General features: G+C 38.0%; 1 protein-coding gene across 1 annotated transcript in view; it reads left to right on the forward strand.

Annotated features, from left to right (window-relative positions):
* Nucleotides 1-634: 634 nt before the first annotated feature.
* The window catches only part of CATSPER3 (cation channel sperm associated 3), a 36,655-nt gene continuing 17,234 nt past the window's right edge, over nucleotides 635-20,055 (forward strand). Inside the window, exons 1-2 of the mRNA XM_017654825.3 lie at nucleotides 635-872; nucleotides 2,080-2,233. Of these exons, the coding sequence (XP_017510314.3) occupies nucleotides 775-872; nucleotides 2,080-2,233 (252 nt within the window). The 5' untranslated portion in view covers nucleotides 635-774. The remainder of the gene's footprint in view (nucleotides 873-2,079; nucleotides 2,234-20,055) is intronic.

Here is a 20,055-nt window from a genome sequence, read left to right on the forward strand (position 1 = left end):
TTAGGTTCCAGGAGTTTGACCAATAAAGCACCAAAGATTTAGTACAACACAGGGCCACCCAGATCCCTCTGTCTTGATTAGTCTTAGAAGCAAAAGGGGTTAAGGAGAAGGAGACAAGGAGAATATATAAATCCCAAGAATTGAAGAGTAAAAATCCCTGTTGCTCTTGTACTTAAAGCACTTCTGCCAAGTGGGCTCACCCCTCACATTCTATTTAGTACATTCCATGAACCCTCTTAGCCAGCTGTGTGACTTATTCCTCCTATTTCTTCTGTTCTAGCCCCAAACCCATCAAAACCTTCCCATGTCCCTCCAGATGTTTTCAGTGGTGCCCTGGATGTGTGCTCTTGCTCTTCAACTCCAGAGAACTGCTTTTCCCTCTTACGTGACCCTTAACTTATTCTAACACATTGTTAACGGTCTCTGCAGGTAAGGGCACTGCTTGAAGAAGGAACGTCTGGCTTATCTCTGGTGTCTCCCAGCATTAGCGTGGACCTTCATAGTTTTAGGGTGCTCATAACCCTTTTGCCAAATTGCAGTACTCAGTCTCCTGGGAAGAGAGGATCTGTAGGTAGATCAGCTGGGGAGCTCCCCGTTTCAGGGGCCTGCAGGGTAGTTAACCTACTGGAATGCCCAAGAGTGATGTCATAAAGCCGGGATTCCCTTCCAGGGCCCTGTTCCCATCCCCTTGGAATTTAGATGCTGAGGAAATCTCTACGTAGAGATTTTCTCTTGGATGATAAAAACAAGAAATAAAAATAGAAAATTTGGAAAATGTCTCAACATTTTTGCCAGGACCACACGAGAGTCCTTTCTAGTTCACTGTTCAGTGACCCATCTGTGATGTTCTCTGGGGGACTCGGGAACTTGCAGTAAGTGTTTTCTATTTCTATTCTTGCTCAGAAATGGGCAAGTGGCATTGAGGGGTGGGTGCCACTGTTCTCCTGGCCCCCTCTCACAGGCACTCACCTGCCTTCCCCAAAATAGTGCATGGCCTTGATAGTTTGGTACCTGTTTGGTGAGGTTTATGAGGGCTCAGCCTAACATTTTCCCTCTTCAGCTTCAGTATCACGACTGGCTGGGTCAGTCGAACATCCAGTCATTCTCTCATTTGACCTGTGGACTGAATGACTAGTTTGACTTCATTAAGTCATGAAAAACTCATAGATATGTTTTAGTATCTGTATAATATTCCATGAGATGGATATGCCATAATCTATCTACCTTAACCAGTCTATTTTGTTAAACTTTTAAATTGTTTCCAGGTTCTCATTACTGTAAATAGTGCTGGGATAAACATATTTGACCAAAGTCACTGTTGGCATGTCAGATTGTGTTCTCTTGGGGTCGATTCCTTGGGTCAGAGCATACAAACAATTTTTAAGGCTTTTCAGAAAAGGTGGCCAATTTACATCCCTCACTGTGACAGTTTTTGAGAATGCCCCATCGTACTGCACTCTTGCCAGCATTAAATATTACCATGTTTAAGTCTTCTAGTTTTATAAGCAAAAATAATGGTTTTACTTGATTAGCATCTCCCAGATTAATATTGCTATTGACCATGTGGGGGTAAATTCATTGCCATTTGTATTTCACGAATTGACTGTGTGCCCATTTTTTCTTAGGGTGTGCCATTTTTTAAATCATAAATTTGTAAGTGCTTGCTTGGGTTGAGTGATTATCAGTTTTCCCTGCTAGACTGGCAATACTTAGTTTGCTTCCATTATACCCTCAGTGCCCACGCTGTATTGCCTGGCATGTCATAGTTACTCAATAAAAATTTATTTGAATGAGTTAATATAGATTATGCTTTGTTTTGCTTGAGAAGGAGTGGTAAGCATTGTTCTTAGAGGTCGAGAGAGGAGGAGCTGAGTAGCTGAGTGGGGACAGACCACACAGTGACTGTCATGCATATTTCAGTTGTCATTCAGTCAGCATTTCATTGCAATTTTAAAGTATATGTAAATAGATACTCATAGATGGGGGAAATCAGACCCTGGTCCCTACAAAACAGTGTCTTGTTTGGGGATTTAGCCCTGTTGAAAGATAATCATAACCTCTTATTCAACTTTTTGACAGGAAGAAAGATACTCAATGTCAGGCATTTGTGAGGAGAATCATAATGAGTCCTCTCTTTAAGAGAATTATGATTAGCACCGTCACAATAAATGCCTTTTTTCTGGTCTTGTGGACTGATTATAAGACAAGATACAACATGTATGGAGTTTATGAGGTAAGCAGACAAAATATGTCCATTTTATTCTGTGTCATCTCTTTTATTTCTGAAAACGTTGTAAGATTTTAAAGGCATTTTATTCGAGAAAATTTTCCACAGAGAAATTCTAAGGGCTTTAAAAGGATACTCTAAAATCTGGGCAGCAGTAGCAGTGGTGACATGCTTTTTTAATCTCCCTGAAGCCCCTCTTAAAAAATGACAAATCAATTAGATAGCAAACCAATAACCCATGGGCAGCACTTACATCAAAACTAGTTAACAAGGTATCCTTATTAAAAGCCACAACTGTAATCTCTGTGAGAGAGGAGGCAGAGAGAAGACAGTAAGTACTCACTGAAAAGTGTGATGGGCTAATGTGAGAACAGCAGTTGATATCAGGAATGGTGTTTCCTAATGCACTACCGGGTTGGTGTAAGAGGGGCCTGGTAATTTCTGAGGGACTGAATAGTTAGACCCTATGAACTTTCAAAACTGACCAGCTGGGACTCCCTTCAGTGACAGGACCTCACACTTACAAGACATATTGGGCGTGGATAACAGTTAAGCAGGTTAGAAACCAGAGATAAATGAAGAGAAGGTCCAGATAAAATTGGAGGAGGGGGTCAGAATCAGAAGACCTCAAAAATCAAGCTACCACGTTGTAAAACGCAACACAACAGAAGGGGGAGCTATATGAGATTAGACTACATCTAAAAGTTTTGGAAAACTAATTTCATATAAAAAAATAAAATAGAAAAAGGTTGAGGTAAAATCCCATACAAAATTATAAGAAAAAAGAATAAAATGGAGAATAATATCCCTGTAGATAATGAAAGCCCATCACAAAGGCATGTCTGCATAACAATTAAAAACTAGCACGATATTTCAAAACAAGGTGTTTAAAAAAATAATACAAGACAGGAAGTAAAATGACAAAACTCAGGAAAGAATTAGAAATAAAATCATTTCAAAAATGAAGACTAAATTAGACAAAGCAATTAAATGCAACAGATAATAGCTTAAGAAATAGATGATTAAATGAAGGGAAATTAAAAAAAAAAAAAGAAATAGGATTCAAGAGAAAATGAACATTGAAGATGGGGGGAAAAGACCCAACATAAGGATAATAGGAATCCCTGAATTTGAAGCAAAACAGTGAAGGAAAAAACAAACACTAAAATTTATAATCTAAGAAAAGTTTCCTGAAATTAAAGAATAGAAACTATGTATTAAAAGAGCACACACTGAATACCTGAGAATATGGACTTAGAAAAACAAACGCCAAAACATTCTAGTAAAATTACCGGAAAGGTTAGAGGGGTGGAGGAAACTGTGAGCATCTAGACAAGTGGCTTATAAGGAAAAGAAAATTATTATCAGGCTTTACTGCAGTAGTGCTTTATGCTTAAAGAAAATGGAGTAACATATTTCAGATACTTGATGAAAGTAAATGTGAACCAAGAATTCTATATCCAGCAAAACTGACTTGCAAGTATAAAGGGCACAGAAAAACTGTCATCAACATTTCAAAATTTGTTCCCATGAGCCTTCCTTCGGAATCTAGTCAAGAGTAACTTTCAGCCAACCAAAATGACTTGAGAAGCATCAACATTAGTACTGACAATGAACATTAAAAATTCAGGGATTTGTAAAACTAATCTTAATTCTGGGTTAACAAGGAGAGAATATGCTATGTTCCTTGACAAGGAAGATATAGTATGAATAGAAAAAGGGGGAGGATGGGGACAGTCAGTGTAATAGTTATTTATATTTTCAGAAATCAATTTAGTAATGCTATTAGTGTTATTCTGAGACTGTTGTGTGTGTAATATAGGATGAAGCAGATGGGTAACATGGGACAATTTTGTTCTGTTACCCTTTGTGTTCTTGAGCACCAAGAAAGTCATGGACAAAAGGAGATACAGGTGTAATATAAACAAAGTTAAGTAAAAATCCTGTTGCTGTGCATTTCAATTACCAAATATAAACCAGGGCATTTTATCTTTATCCATTAAGAGACCTAGAATATTGACCATCTCAGCAGTTATGCACCCTTAGTGCCCATAATGTGATGTCAGAATGCCATTTTTCAAGAGAAACTAGGGATTCTTAGAGAAATGGCTGATTGCAGGTTCAGGGCAAAATATATACCAGATGAGCCAGGAATATCTTGTCATACACATAGGTATGGTATTAAAGATTGCTGGGTTCATATTAAAAAGACTCAGGAGACAACTTGAATAGGCTCCTATTGGCCAGATAGGACTTTTTGAGCTTCAATAAGGATAATAATTACAGTGGACTGAAATTCATCAAATAATCCAGAAAGTTATTATGATACAAAAAAAGCTGGTCACTTTTGGAGGTGATGAAGAACTAATCCTTTATCTCAACAACTATTAAATTAAGGGAAAGAATCAAGCAGTGTTGTCCTTTCTTATATGAACCTTACTACTAAGTAACCACATAGTAGGTAAGGAGAAACATCTCTTTATAGAAGCATCTAAGTTAATAAGTGAAAAAGAAAGGACAGAATTAGAATGCCACCATTTCTCAATCCCCACTGAATTTAATGAATCTAGGCATTGAGCATCAATGGGTGCTACCGTCATAAAAAGAGACAACAAGATATTATGTGCCTCCTATGAAAGAACAGAACCTATAATCTTGCCAAAGAGAAATCTGAATCTGATCCAGCCTGTGGATCCAGCTACCTGTGTCCAGGAAATAGAGAAAAGGAACGTATGCACAATGAAGGAACAGTCAGCAAAGTCCAGAGTGGGGAATTTTACATGTCAAACTGCCTGATTTCTTCAACAAATAAATCATAAGAAAAGAAAAAAAAAAAGGATGGGAGACTTAAAAGACATATAAAATTTAATATATATATATTATAAACAAAAGGGTAAGAATAAAGTCATTAGATCTGCAGGTACATACAAGGGTTTCTATAGGGTAACACAAGAGGAGCTTTTGGGGTAGTACAAAGTTCTAGTTAGGTGGTAGTTACAGGGACGTTGGTCTTATAACAATCAAGTAGGTCATGTATTTGTTCATATAGTTCTATGTGTACGTTGTACAATGAAAAGGTTAAAAATATACTCTTCATTTATTGCAAATTACAAATTTCCTTCTCGGTCATGAAAAACTTTAGTATCAACATAATGTGGTATTAGAGGTGGTGAAGGTGATGGGATGCCCTAATCAATGCTTGAAATGTGCCGAATCCACTTGGCACCACTTCTGTGAACATGTTGGTGTGGCAATTCCACACCAGCACTCCAGAGTTTGGTCCAGAACATAATGTTAAGTGTAAGACTTGGTAGGGGTCAGGAGAACAGATGAGGAATCTGAATCTTCTGGTTGCCCTCCAGGGCTCATATGGGTCACTATACATCCTGTAGGGAACCTTGTTTGCAAGTTGGGAGGAAGTTCTGTGCTATGGAAAGGATGAAGACTTCAGGGTCATACAGATTTGGGTTCAAACCCCAGCTCTGCTATCTTCTTACTGGCTATGAGAATTTGGGCAAGTTATTTAACCTTTATGTGGTTCAGCTGCCATATTTGCAAAATGATATTATTAATACCTTGTAGAATGGCTATAAGGTCATTGAAAATAACGTGTATAAAAGCCCCTGGAAACTGAAAAATTGTAACACCCTTGGGGATCCCAATAAAGTAAACTAGGAGAGTCTTGAGAAGGCCTTTATCTCTTACTTCTGACTCATTTTGAGGCTCTGAGCAAACAGAAAATGAAAGCTAAGGCAGAGTTGTAAACTGCTGGAACATTAAATGTATACCACAGCTCCTGCAAAAGCCGGACATACTGGTTACAGGCAATAAGGAAATCTCCAATCATTAGCAGACCATTAAGCTAACCAAGCAGAGATTTTGGTAACTACACATGACCAAGAGCCCAAACTTTACAAAATTAGTTCAGGAAAGTCATTTAAAAAAAGGGCAACAATAAAATCCTAGGGAGTGGATCTGATTTCCAGAGTTTTAATATATAATTAAAAATGTCCAGTTTTCAACCAGAAAAAAACCATAAGACATGCAAAGAAACAAGAATGGCCGCTACACAAGCAGAAAAAGAAATCAGCGAAAAATATCCCAACGATGCCCACCTATTGGACTCACTAGACAAATATTTAAAATCAGCTATTATAAATATATTTAAAGAACTAAAGAAAGCTGTATCTAAAAAACTAAAAGAATGAGAGCAATGTCTAACCCAAACTGGAGAATATAAAGAGAAATTATTAAAAAGCTCCAAATAAAAATTCTTTAGTTGAGAAGTAGAATAATTGAAATGAAAATTTCTTTTTTTAATTGAAATATCATCGATATACAGTCTTATATGGTTTCAGATCTACCAATCTGGAAAGATGATAAAAAATATATGTTACAGAGTCATTGCCTATATTCCCCATACTCTACTACTGTCCATGTGACCAACTGATACTGCGATTGCAAATTATTTTGCCCCTTTATCCTCCTGCCCCCCCTCCCCCACCCACCACAAACCCTCCCCCTTGCTGACCACTAATCACTTCTCAGCATCTATGAGTCTAATGTTCTGCTTCTTCTGTTTGGCTTTGTTTTATATTCCACAAATAAGTGAAATCATATGGTATTTGTCTTTTCCCACCTGGCTTATTTCACTGAGCATAATACCCTCTAGATCTATCCATGTTGTTGCAAATGACAGGATTTCTTTTCTTATCATGCCTGAGTAATATTCCATTGTGTATATGTACCATATCTTCTTTATCCACTCATCTAGTGATGGACACTTAGGTTGCTTCCATATCTTGGCTATTGCAAACAGTGCAACAATAAACGTAGGGGTGCATATGTCTTTCTGAATCTGGGATTTTGTCTTCTTAGGATTTCTAGAAGCTGAGTTACTGTGTCAAATGGTATTTCTATTTTTAATTTTAATTTTTTTTGGGAACCTCCGTACTGCTTTCCACAGTGGCTGCACCAATTTGCAGTCCCACCAATAATGTAGGAGGGTTTGAACCTCTCTGCATCCTTACCAACATTTTTAATTGGGTTATTTGTTTTTTGGGTGTTGAGGAAGGTGAGTTCTTAATATATTTTGGATGTTAACCCCTTATCAGTTGAGTCATTTATGAATATATTCTCCCACACTGTAGGATGCCTTTTTGTTCTGCTGGTGGTGTCCTTTGCTGTACAGAAACTTTTTAGTTTGATGTAGTCCCACTTGTTCATTTTTTATTTTGTTTCCCTTGACTGAGGAGATGTGTTCAAGAAAAAGTTGCTCATATTTATATTCAGGAGATTTTTGCCTATGTTTTCTTCTAAGAGTTTTATGGTTTCATGAATTACATTCAGGTCTTTGATCCATTTCGAGTTTACTTTTGTGTATAAAGTTAGACAATAATCCAATTTCATTCTCTTACATGTAGTTGTGCAGTTTTCTTAGCGCCAGTTGTTGAAGAGGCTATCTTTTCCCCATTGTATGTTCATGGCTCCTTTATTATATATTAATTGACCATTTATGTGTGGGTTTATATCTGGGCTCTCTGTTTTGTTCCATTGATCTGTGGTCTCTTCTTGTGCCAGCACCAAGTTGTTTTGATTACTGTGGCTTTGTAGTAGAGCTTGAAGGTAGGGAGTGTAATCCCCCCAGCTTTGTTCTTTCTCATGATTGCTTTGGCTATTCAGGGTCTTTTGTGATTCTGTATGAATTTTAGAACTATTTGTTCTAGTTCATTGAAGAATGCTGTTGGTATTTTGATAGGGATTGCATTGAAACTGTAGATTGCTTTAGGCAGGATGGCCATTTTGACAATATTAATTCTTCCTATCCATGAGTACAGGATAGATATCCATTTATTGGTGTCTTCTTTAATTTCTTTCTTGAGTGTCTTATAGTTTTCAGAGCATATATCTTTCACCTCCTTGGTTAGGTTTATTGCTGGGTATTTTATTCTTTTTGATGCAATTGTAAATGGAGTTGCTTTCCTGATTCTCTTTCTGCTACTTCGTTGTTAGTATATAGAAATGCAACAGATTTCTGTGTATTAATTTTGTATCCTGCAACTTTGCTGAATTCAGTTATTAGTGCTAATGGTTTTTTTGGTGTAGTCTTTAGTGTTTTCTATGTGTAATATCATGTTATTTGCAAACAGTGACAGTTTAACTTCTTCCTTACCAATTTGGATGCCTTTCATTTCTCTGTGTTGTCTGATTTCTGTGGCTAGGACCTTGAGTACTATGTTGAATAAAATTGGTGAGAGTTGGCATCCTTGTCTTGTTCCTGATCTTAGAGGAAAATCTTTCATCTTTTTGCTGTGAAGTATGAAGTGTTGGCCATGGGTTTGTTGTATATGGCCTTTATTATGTTGAGGTACTTACCTCTATACCCATTTTGTTGAGAGTTTCTATCATAAATAGATGTTGAATTTTGTCAAATGCTTTTTCAGCATCTATTGAGATGATCATGTGATTTTTATCCTTTTTGTTGATGTGGTCTGTGATATTGGTTGATTTTTGCATATTGTACCATCTTTGTATACCTGGAATAAATTCCACATGGTCATGATGGATGATCCTTTTTATGTATTTTTGAATTTGGTTTGCTAATATGTTGTTGAAAATTTTTGCATCTATATTCATCAGGAATACTGTTCTATAATTTTCTTTTTTTGTGGTTACTGATTTTGGTATTAGAGTGATACTGGTCTCATAAAATGAGTTTGGAAGTATTCCCTTACCTTCTACTTTTCAGAATACTTTAAGAAGTATGGGTATTAGCTCTTCTTTAAATGTTTGATAAGATTCAGCCATAAAGCCATCTGGGTTAGAGGTTTTTTTTCTTAGGTGTTTTTTGATTACCAAGTTGATTTCATTGCTTGTAATTGGTCTGTTCAGATTTTCTCTTTCTTCCTGGGTCAGTCTTGGAAGGTTGTATTTTTCTAGAAAGCTGTCCATTACTTCTAGGTTGTATAATTTGTAGACATATAGTATTTCATTAGTATTATCCAGTTTGTATTTGTTTTTGTGTTTCTGTGGTGTCCATTGTGATTTTTCCATTTTCATTTATGAATCTGTTTATGTGTGTTCACTCTTTTTTTCTTGATAAGTCTGGGTAGGGGTTTATCTATTATGTTTATTTTCTCAATGAACCAGCTCCTGGCTTCACTGATTCTTTCTATTGTTTTATTCTTCTCAATTTTATTTATTTCTGCTCTTATCTTTATTACATCACTCCTTCTACTGACTTCAGGCCTCATTTTTTCTTTTTCTAATTTCATTAATTATGAGTTTAGACTTTTCATTTGGGATTATTATTTCTTGAGGTTGGCCTGTATTGCAATATACTTTCTCTTAGAACTGCCTTTGCTCCATCCCACAGGTTTTGGGGTGTTGAGTTGTTGTTTTCATTTGTCCCCATATATTGCTTGATATCTGTTTTTATTTGGTCATTGATCCATTGATTATTTAGGAGCATGCTGTTAAGACTCTCTGTGTTTGTGGGCTTTTTTGTTTCCTTTGCGTAATTTATTTCTAATTTCATACCTCTGTGGTCTGAGGAGGTGGTTGGTACAAATTCAGTCTTTTTGAATTTTTGAGGCTCTTTTTCTGGCCTAGTATGTGATCTGTTCTGGAAAATACTCCATATGCACTTGAGAAGAATGTATATCCTGATGCTTTGGAGTGTAGAGTTCTATAGATGTCTATTAGGTCCATCTGTTCTAATGTATTGTTCAGTGCCTCTGTTTCCTTACTTATTTTCTGTCTGATTGATCTGTCTTTTGGGGGGAGTGGTGTGTTGAAGTCTCCTAAAATGAATGCATTGCATTCTTTTCCCCCCTTTAATTCTGTTAGTAGTTGTTTCACATATTAAGGTGCTCCTATATTGGGTGCATATATATTTATAATGGTTGTGGCCTCTGGTTGGACTGACCCTTTTATCATTATGTAATGCCCTTCTTTGTCTCTTACTTTCTTTGTTTCAAAATCATTTTAGTCTGATATAAGTAGTGCTACTCCTGATTTTTTCTATTATTTACATGAAATATCTTTTTCCATCACTTCATTTTTAGTCTGTGTATGTCTTTGGGTTTGAAATGAGCCTCTTGTAGGCAGCATATAGATGGGTCTTGTTTTTTTTAATCCATTCTTCAACTCTATGTCTTTTGATTGGTGCATTCAGACCATTTACATTTATGGTGATTATCAGTACATATGTACTTATTACCACTGTAGGCTTTAGATCTGTGATTACCAAAGGTTCAAGGATAGCTTCTGTACTATCTAACAGTCAACTTAAATTGCTTATTACTCTATTTCAAACACAATCTAAAGGTTCTTTTTTTGTCCCCTTCTTCCGCTTCCATTCTTTATATATTAGGATTCATATTCTGCACTCTTTGTGTATCCCTTGACTAACTTTGTGAGTACTTGATTTAATTTAGTATTTGCTTAGTACTTAATTGGTGTACTGCCTTTACTGTGGGTTTTTTTTCTCTGGTGACAGCTATTTAGCCTTACCAGCATTTCCATTTAGAGAAGTCCCTTTAAGAGATCCTGTAGGAATGGTTTAGTGGTGGTGAATTCCCTCAACTTTTGCTCATCTGGAAATTGTTTAACCCCTGCTTCAAATTTAAATTATAATCTTGCCAGGTAGAATATTCTTGGTTGGAGGCCCTTCTGTTTCATTACATTAAATATATCATGCCATTCCCTTCTGGCCTGTAAGGTTTCTGCTGAGAAGTCTGATGACAGCCTGATTTTGTTTCCTTTATAAGTGATCTTTTTTCTTTCTCTGACTGCTTTCAGTACTCTCTCCTTGTCTTTGATCTTTGCCATTATTAATTATTACATGTCTTGGTGTTGTCTTCTGAGGGTTCCTTTTGTTGGGTGATCTTTGTGCTTCCATGATCTGAGTATCAATTTCCTTAGCCAGATTGGGGATTTTTTAAACAATTATTTCCTCAGAGAGACTTTTCTGTCCCTTTGTCTCTATCTTCTTCTGGTGCCCCTATGATGTGAATATTGTTCTGTTTGGATTGGTCACACAGCTCTCTTACTATTCTTTCATTCCTAGAGGTCTTTTTATCTCTCTATTCCTCAGCTTCATTGCATTCCTGTTCTCTAATTTCCATCTCATTGAGTGTCTCCTCTCCTTGCAGTAATCTACTCTTAAATCCCTCCACTGTATGTTTAATTTCAGTTTCTGTATTCTTCAGCTCTGAGTGGCTCTTTTTCAGTTCTTCTGTCTCTTTGTTGAAGTCCTCCTTGAGGTCTTGAATATTTTTCTGTAAATTAGTGAGCATGCTTATGACTTTTACTTTGAAATATTTATCAAGAAGGTTGGTGATCTCCACTTCACTTAGCCTTCTTTCTGGTGTCTTGTCCTGTAGTTTTGTTTGGAACATATTCCTATGCCTCCTTATTTTGTCAATTTCTGTTTCTTCATTTGTATTAGATGGCTCTGCTATGCTTTCTGGCCTATAGAGTAATAGCTCTATGAAGGAGGCAGCCTGTGGTTCCCAGAGGCTCAAGACTCTTTATTCTCCAGTGCCTGGTTCTACTTTGTGGGAGGCTTGGCTGTTGGTATGCAGTGGGTGGGGCCACCTTTCTGGGTGGTCTGAGTGTGTGCCAGCAGTTTGCTTCAGCTGTTGCCTTTGTGATCCAAGGAGAAGCCTCTGCTGGGATCTTTTTGATTGGGGCTGCCCTCTGCCTGCCCCGCAGTGATAGCAGAGCTGCGGGGTTAATGGGGTGGGTGGACTGATGTGTGGTTCTAGAACAGGGCAGGATGTGCTGTGCCTGGCTTGGACATGGAGAAGGGGTGTTGATAGGGAAGGAAGGAGCTGTTGGGGCACCTCTCTAGTTGTGCTTAAGCAGGGCTGATAAAGCTTAGAGAGTCTCTCTCTGCTTGCCAGACAGCAAAGTTTGACATTGCTGCTGAGCCTTTTGGGTTGGCTTGTCAGCAGTGCACACAGGGAGGTGGCTCTAGGTTGAGGTGCCAGTGAGGAGTTTGGAGCATCTGGGGATCCTGAGAGTTCCTGACCTTTTGGGCTGAGGGAGAACTGGGCAGGTATTGTCTCTTGCCCTTTTTCCTGAGGAGAGAGCTCCATCCAACCCTCACCCCTCTGGCACCCATCCCACTGCTGGCAAGTCTTCCAAACATTGGGTCTCAGGACCAGTGGAACATGCTTGTCCTCCACCAGCAGCTGGGGTCTCAGCCTCCCAGAGTGTTCCAGCTATCCCTGGTCTCCAGCCCTGCCAGAACCCAATGTAATGGGGACTCCTGTTCCCAGAGCAGATATCTAGGACCAGTCCCCCACCCCCATCTCTCCCCACCCCATCATGGTGATGGCCCTTGTGGAGAAAATGGAACTTTCTGACCAGGACTGCCACCTGGCCTTAATAGCACCCATTGTGTATATAATAAGAGCATGTTTTCACATTTATAGGATGTTTACCAGTGACAGAGCTGCTGGTCAGTCATGGGAGTATGGCTAGGGAGAGTGGGGAGAGAGCCATGAAGCCCCAGTGCTCCTGGAGAATTAAGCCTGAGCGTGGAAGCCGGGAGCTTGGAGAGCAGGCAGCTTGGTGCATGGCTGAGAGAGCAGTGCTCCTAGAAGGTTAAGCTCATGCTGGGGAGCAGAACCTGTAGCTGGCCTGGGGAGTACATTCAAGCCAGCTGCATACTGAGCTGTCTGTGACTGCTGTGAGAATAAACATGGCATCTCCTTTTACGCCCCAACTTCTTGCTATTGCTTTCATTTAGTCTCTTTGAATTCATGGAGACCTTGCCCTGGGTGGGGAATCCCCTTCTCCCAGAACTATAGCCCTGAAGATGGCAGCCATGTTCCCCATCTGGGATCCTGGTCTTTGGGTCCAGAAGCAGAAGAAACAGAAGAGCAGATCTTATTCTTAAATAATTGTGTTTGTCTGTTTTGCTCTGTCTGAGGGCTGCCTAAAGGACTGATGCAAGGCTATTGCCTTTGTTTTGCCTAACTTGGGACTTTCTCAGGGCAGAAAGGTGGCTTTGCAGAGAGCATTTCTCAAAAACACTGAAAATCAAGTGAATAACCCACTGTCATCTGGGGCAACAAACAAACAAAAAACAGTTGAAGTAAATGACATGCTGAAAGCCTGAGAGGAAAATCCAGGAGAGATTCTTTGGGGGAAGGGAAAGACATGGAAAAGCTCCTATGTATATGGGAAGATTCAGAAAGCCACAGATGCCCAGGGAAGGATACATGCTTAGAAAAGACCTGAGAATATCCCAAGCTTTCACCTCTGCTGGTCTTTAGGCTCAGCACAGGCAGGAAGTGAAGGCTAAGGTAGAGCTGAAAATGGCCTAGCTGAGCATGGAAGGAGGGCCCTGAACCAGAGCCAGTCTGCTAAGACCAAAACAGCTTTTCTTTTTCTTCCTTCCCTCCCTCTTTCCTTCCTTGTCTCCTCCCCTCCCTTCTTTTTGCCTTTGCTCCTTCCTTCCTTCCTTTCTTTTTGCTTGAGCCATTTAAGAATATCTCTATTTAAGCATTAGCTGGCCAGAAACTAAAGGAAAAGAGACCTCAGAGACCACATATGACAAAGAATACAGTCTTCACAAAAATTGTTTAGAAATGTCACTAAACAAACAATTATTACCCACAGAAAGCAACAAGAACAAACCCTGAGGAGAAGGAGTAATCTGATTTGCAGAGTTACCACCTTGTAATATTTAAAGTGTCCAGTTTCAAAAAAAATATGAAGCAGGCAGAGAAATAAGTAAGGCTTTTATACAAGATAAATGAATAGAAAAGGTCCCTGAGGAAGCATAGGCATTGGAATCGCTGAACAGAGATTTTAAGCCACCTGCCTAAAATATGCTGAGTGGTAAAGGAAATCATGAGCAAAAGAACCAAATTCTGGAGTTGAAAATACAATAACTGAAAATTTCACTAGAGGGTTCAAGAGCATATTTGAGTAGGCAGAAGAAATTTTAAATGAACTTGAAGATAAACCAATTGAACTTATTCAGTCTGTGAAGCAGGAAAAAAAAGAATGAAGAAAAATGAACAGTCTAAGAGACATGTGAGACACCATCATACAAACCAACATACACAGTGGGAATCCCAGAAGGAGGGGGGAGAGATAGGGACAGGAAGAATATTTGAAGAAATAGTAGCCAAAAACTTTCTGAATTTGATATAGAATATACACATCCAGGAATCTCTGTGAACTCCAAGAAAGACAAAGCACAAGGAGATTGACATGAGATACATTTTAATCAAGGTGTCAAAGCCAAAGAGAAAAAGAAAATCTTGAAAACAGCAAGAAAGAAGGAACTTGTCACACCCAAGGAATCCTCAGTACGATTGGCAGCTGATTTCTCCTCAGAAATTGTGGAGGAGAGAAGGCAGTGAGATGCCATATTCAAAGCACTGAAAGAAAAATATTTGCAACCAGGAATTCCATATCCAGCAAAACTATCCTTCAAAAAAATGAAGAAGAAATAAAGACATTCCCAGATAAGCAAAAGCTGAGGAGTTTGCTGCTAGTAGACCTGCTATATAAGAAATGCTACAGATAGTCCTTTAGGTGGAAATGAAACTAGGCAGGAACTTGAAACCACACAAAGAAATAAGGAACCCTGAGAAAAGTAACTACATAGGCAAATATAAATGCTAATGTTACTGTATTTTTGGTTTGTAAGTCCTTTTTTTCTCCTATATTGTTTAAAATACAAATGCATAAAGCAATAATTATCAATAGTTTGGGGCACAAAATGTATAAAGATGTATTTGTGATAACAAAACATAACAGGGGGTTGAAGCTGTATAGGAACAGAATTGTACACTATCGAAGTTACACTGTAGGATGGCCGCTATTCAAAAGACAAGGCACAAAAAAATGCTAGTGAGGATACAGAGGAAGGGGAACCCTCCGACGCTGTTGGTGGGAATGTAAATTGGTGCAACCATTGCGGAAAGCAATATGGAGGTTCCTCAAAAAACTAAAAATAGAAATACCATTTGACCCAATAGTTCCACTCCTAGGAACTTACCCAAAGAAAACAAGATCTCAGATTCAAAAAGACATATGCACAAATAGTGCTATGTTTGTCACAGCACTATTTACAATAGCCAAGATGGAAGCAACCTAAGTGTCCATCAAAAGGTGAATGGATAAAGAAGAGGTGGTACATATACATAATGGAATATTATTCAGCCATAATAAGAAATTCCGCCATTTGCAATAATGGATGAATCTAGAGGATATTATGCTCAGTGAAATAAGCCAGGTGGAGAAAGACAAATACCAAATGATTTCACTTATTTGTGGAGTATAAAAACAAAGCAAAACAGAAGGAACAAAAGAGCAGTAGACTCATAGACACCTTCGTGCCCAAACTAGACAAGGACAATATGAAAAAGGAAAACCATACCCAATGTTATGAGTGTGGACACAAATATCCCAAACAGAATATTAGGAAACTGAATTCTTAAAAATGTATGAAAAAGATAACATATCATTGCCAACATGGGTTTTTCCAGAAATACAAGTATTAGAAAAATATACACGTTTAATTACTCAGTTTAAAATATTGAAGGAGAAAAAAATGATAAGATCATTTCAAGAGATGTGGAAAAACAAATTTAGCATGAATATCTTTCGTGATAAAAACTTAGCAAACTACATATATAAAAGATTTATTTTAGCCTGATTAAGGGGACCTATGAAAAACCTATATTGAAATTCATACTCAGTGGTGAAACTTCAGCAGTATTGCCTTTAATGGTGCATACCAGCTATTACTGATCAGATTTGTATTAGAGTCTTAGCCAATGTATAATACAAGAAAAAGAAATAAAAAGCATTAAGGATTAGAAAGTTTAGAGAAAACTATCATTCATAGGTGATATGATATATGATTTGTGCATAGAAATCCCAAAGGAATCTGAAAAACTATTAATAACCATTACTTATTAATAAAGTTAATAAATAAATAATAAAGTCCAGCAAGTTTTCTTGATCTATGATTAATAAATAAAATTAATTATGTCTAATACGTCAGCAACAAAATAGCACTTCTAATAACAAAATATGAAAAGTACTTAGAGGCAAATCTAATAAAAAATGTATGTGATCTTTAGGGAAAAAACCCAAAGATGTATGAAGATTGTTGAGGAAGACATAAAGTAATAAATGGAAAGATGGGAGACATGGATAGAAAGACTTAGTTTCTCACAGAGACAGTCTCACCCAATTAATCTATAAAACCAATGCAATTCCAATAAGACATTTGGCAGGATTTTTTAATGGGTCACCAAAAGCTGATGCTTTTTGATTCTTTTAGATAAAAGAAAGACAAAGAAAAACTCAGATTGTTTTGAAAGTTAAAGGGGGAGAAGGCTTGATTTACCAGGTAAGACTTTCTATAAAGCTCTGGTAATTAAGGCAGGCAGTAGACCAGTGGAACAGGATAGAGTGCTCAGAAACGAACCCTGGCTTGTGCAGAAGCCTGGTACCTGTCAGATGGCACTGCAGATGAGTGGTGAAGGACAGAGTCCTGGTGAAATGGTATTAGGATGACTGGTTGTGCATATGGAGGAAAAATGCGGTTGCATCTCTACCTCACAGCACACACAGCTGCGTTCAAGACCCAGATTGAAAGAGGAAATTTAAAAATACTTAATAGAAAATATGCAATATTTATGTGATCACAGGAGGGAAAGATTTCTTAGTAATACAAAATACATAAGCCATGAAGAAAAAGTTCAGTTAATTTGTTTCCATTAAAATTTCAAACTTCTGTTCACCAAAAGATCATTAAATTGGTGAAAGGTAGGTCAGTGTAGAAGATACTTGCAGTACATTTAACAGGTAAAGGGTTAGTTCTCAAGATATATTAAATGATGATTATCTCCCAAATCAGTAAGAAAAAGACAACAATCCACCAGAAAATTTGGCTAAAGATTAGAAATAGGCAATTTACAATTTAACCATATAAAAATGCCTAACTTCATTAATTATTAGAGAAGTGATAATTAAAATAAAAAATAAGGTGCCATTTCATATTCATTAGACTGACCAAAAATCAAGACATCTGTCAGCAGGAAGTGTTAGTAAACATGTAAAACAATAGAAATATTCCTGATGTTAAACTGATACAATCATTTCAGAAAACAATTTGGCAATATCCAGTGAAGTTGAAGATGCTCATATCGATTCTACTGTTATTCTACTCCTAGGTATGCAACTGAGAGAAACTACACCCTTACAATAAAATGTACAGAGAATCACTCAAACTTTTTGTCCTGTTAAGCTGTTTGCAAAGTAGTAAAAAATTACCAACAAGTTAAATATCATCCAAAGTGTAACTAACTAAATAAATTGTAGTATTTTTAGAAGTGGAATTGCTAAATAGTGGGGAAACTGTACACTAGGTTTACATATATCAATATGGATAAACCTTATAAACATAATTTTAAATGGAAAAAACAATTGCTGGAGAATATGTTAGTGTGTAGGCTATTTATGTAAAAATATAAAAATCACAAAACAGTACCATGTAGTTCTAGGGATATGTATGTGGTGAAAATGTATAATACACGAGCATGACATCCGCTACATTGTAATAGACTTGCTTTTGTGGGAAGGGAAGGGAATGTGATCAGTGAGGGATACCCAAGAGACTCTGATTGTAGTGGTAATATTCCATTTCTTAGACTGGGTGGTAGTATATGGTTGTGCCTTATGCTATTCTTTACACCTTGCTTATTTTAAACGTTACATAGTAACATTACATAGTAACATAGTCACGTTAAAAAATAAAAGTGTATGTAAATGGTTGCCATGTAGAGACCACAAATACAAGTATACAAGACAAATGAAAACACCAGCTGCCTTAATGTTATCTACATGGATAGCTTGAGTTACAATTTGCAGGGACAGCATCTGACCTTTATTTGAAAGGTGGTACTAAAAAACAAAACTCAACCAGGTAAATTTGAAGATCGAATTGGTTTTATTAAGTGATTCATGAATTGGGCAGCATCCCGCCTAGCAAGTAGAGAAAAGCCCTGAGGAACTGTACAAAATGGAAGGTTTTTATAGACAGGAGGGTGGGGCAAATGGTTATTAGCAGAGGAACAGATTCAGGATTGTTTCAGGTAAGGTCACCCTCCCTTAGGAGAGGCTGGGGGGGTCCTAGGCAGATCACCTCACTAGGAAGTTCAAACTGATTAGCTTAAAATTCCAATCCTGAGAATTCCTACGATGACTTTATAGCATCTTACTACGCTGACTGATAGTGACTGCAATGGGGGCGGTGAGGACTTGATAATATGGGTGAATGTTGAAACCACTGTATTGTTCATGTGAAACCTTCATATGATTGTTTATCAGTGATACTTTAATAAAAAAAATATTCCACTCCTGAGAGGCTGCAACTGTAATTACATTGGGCATTAAGTCCCAGTTTGGTGACTTGGCCTAGAGGAAGTGATCCCATGTTGGGTCTCTGTTTTTCTTTTTAACAGTGGTATAAATCGAAAACCTTTCAGTTTTCCTCCAGTAACTCCCTCTAGCCTGTCTTCAACCCACACCAAACCCATCTCAGTCCAAGAGTCACTGGTGACCCAGTTGCTCCATCTGAAACACTGGCCTTCCCTGTCTTCTTTCTTCCCCATGCATCCCTGTGTCCATTGGCAAGTCCATCATCCTGGCCTACAAACACATCGGGAGTCTGTCCTCTTTTCTTCAACACCACACCATCCCCTAGACCCATCAGGTCTAACCTCATCTTGCCTGTAGGTCCGTTGGAAATAATTCTGCTCTCATCTGGGGCCTCTCCACTAACCCACTTTCCACTTGCTATTCTTGCCAGTGCCCCACAGTTTCTCTTCCACTGAGATTTTACATTTTCTTAAAAATGTAAATCAGCTCCTATCAGTCCCTTGCTCAGAATCATCCAAGGCTGAGGTTGAAGTTCAAAGCCCTCACCAGGCCTACGCGGTCTTCCCTATGTGGCCTGTCTCTCCAACTGCCTCTCTCTTCCCCGCTCTTCCCTTTCTGTTCTAGCCGCGCTGACTTTGTTGTTCCTTGAACAAACCCTTTCTCACCCTAAGGCCCTGTACTTGCCCTTGGGGAGCCTTCTCCCAAATTGTGGCTCCCTCGTTTCAGCAAGGCCTCTATGCACCAATATTTTGAAAACAGGTGCCTCCCCAACCTGACAAGTCCCTTTATCCTCTTTGTTTCATTTTCCTTCCTATCTGATGTTACATTATATATGTATTTGTTTAAACACTCATTTCTGTTTCCCCTAGTAGATCATAAGCTTCCCCCAGGCTGGGCATTTTCTGTCTTACTCACTGTTGCATTTTCCGTGCCTGAACTGGTGTTTGTTTGGCACATTGTCCATCCTTAATGAAAGCTTCTTCAATGAATGGAGCATTGATTGTAAGGAAAAATTTAGATGACTTGAAGGTACCTTTTGGTAAAATCAGAGCCACTGGAGTTGTAGATGCATGAGAAGAATTTGAATAAGATTGTTTCATAAAATATAAAAGTGGAAAAGCAATATTCTTCAGAAAGATTAGTTCACTTAATATAAGTATCTGTGATTAATTGAGTGACTATAAGTAGATATTTGAATATTTTACTTACATTCCTAAAAATGTGGATATCCAGGTTGACCAGAAAATTCTTGGGATCTTTTCTTTGGGAACCCTTACATTCAGGTTGCCTGATATGTTCAGTTGCCTTATATTGAATACATCATTCTGTCTGTCACTGTCAGTCATTCCCAAGCACCCTGGGTCAAACTAGCCCTAGGCTTAGGGCCATGGCAGAGGGAAGATACA

This window comes from Manis javanica, chromosome 14, assembly GCF_040802235.1.
Source record: "Manis javanica isolate MJ-LG chromosome 14, MJ_LKY, whole genome shotgun sequence".
NCBI lineage: Eukaryota > Metazoa > Chordata > Mammalia > Pholidota > Manidae > Manis > Manis javanica.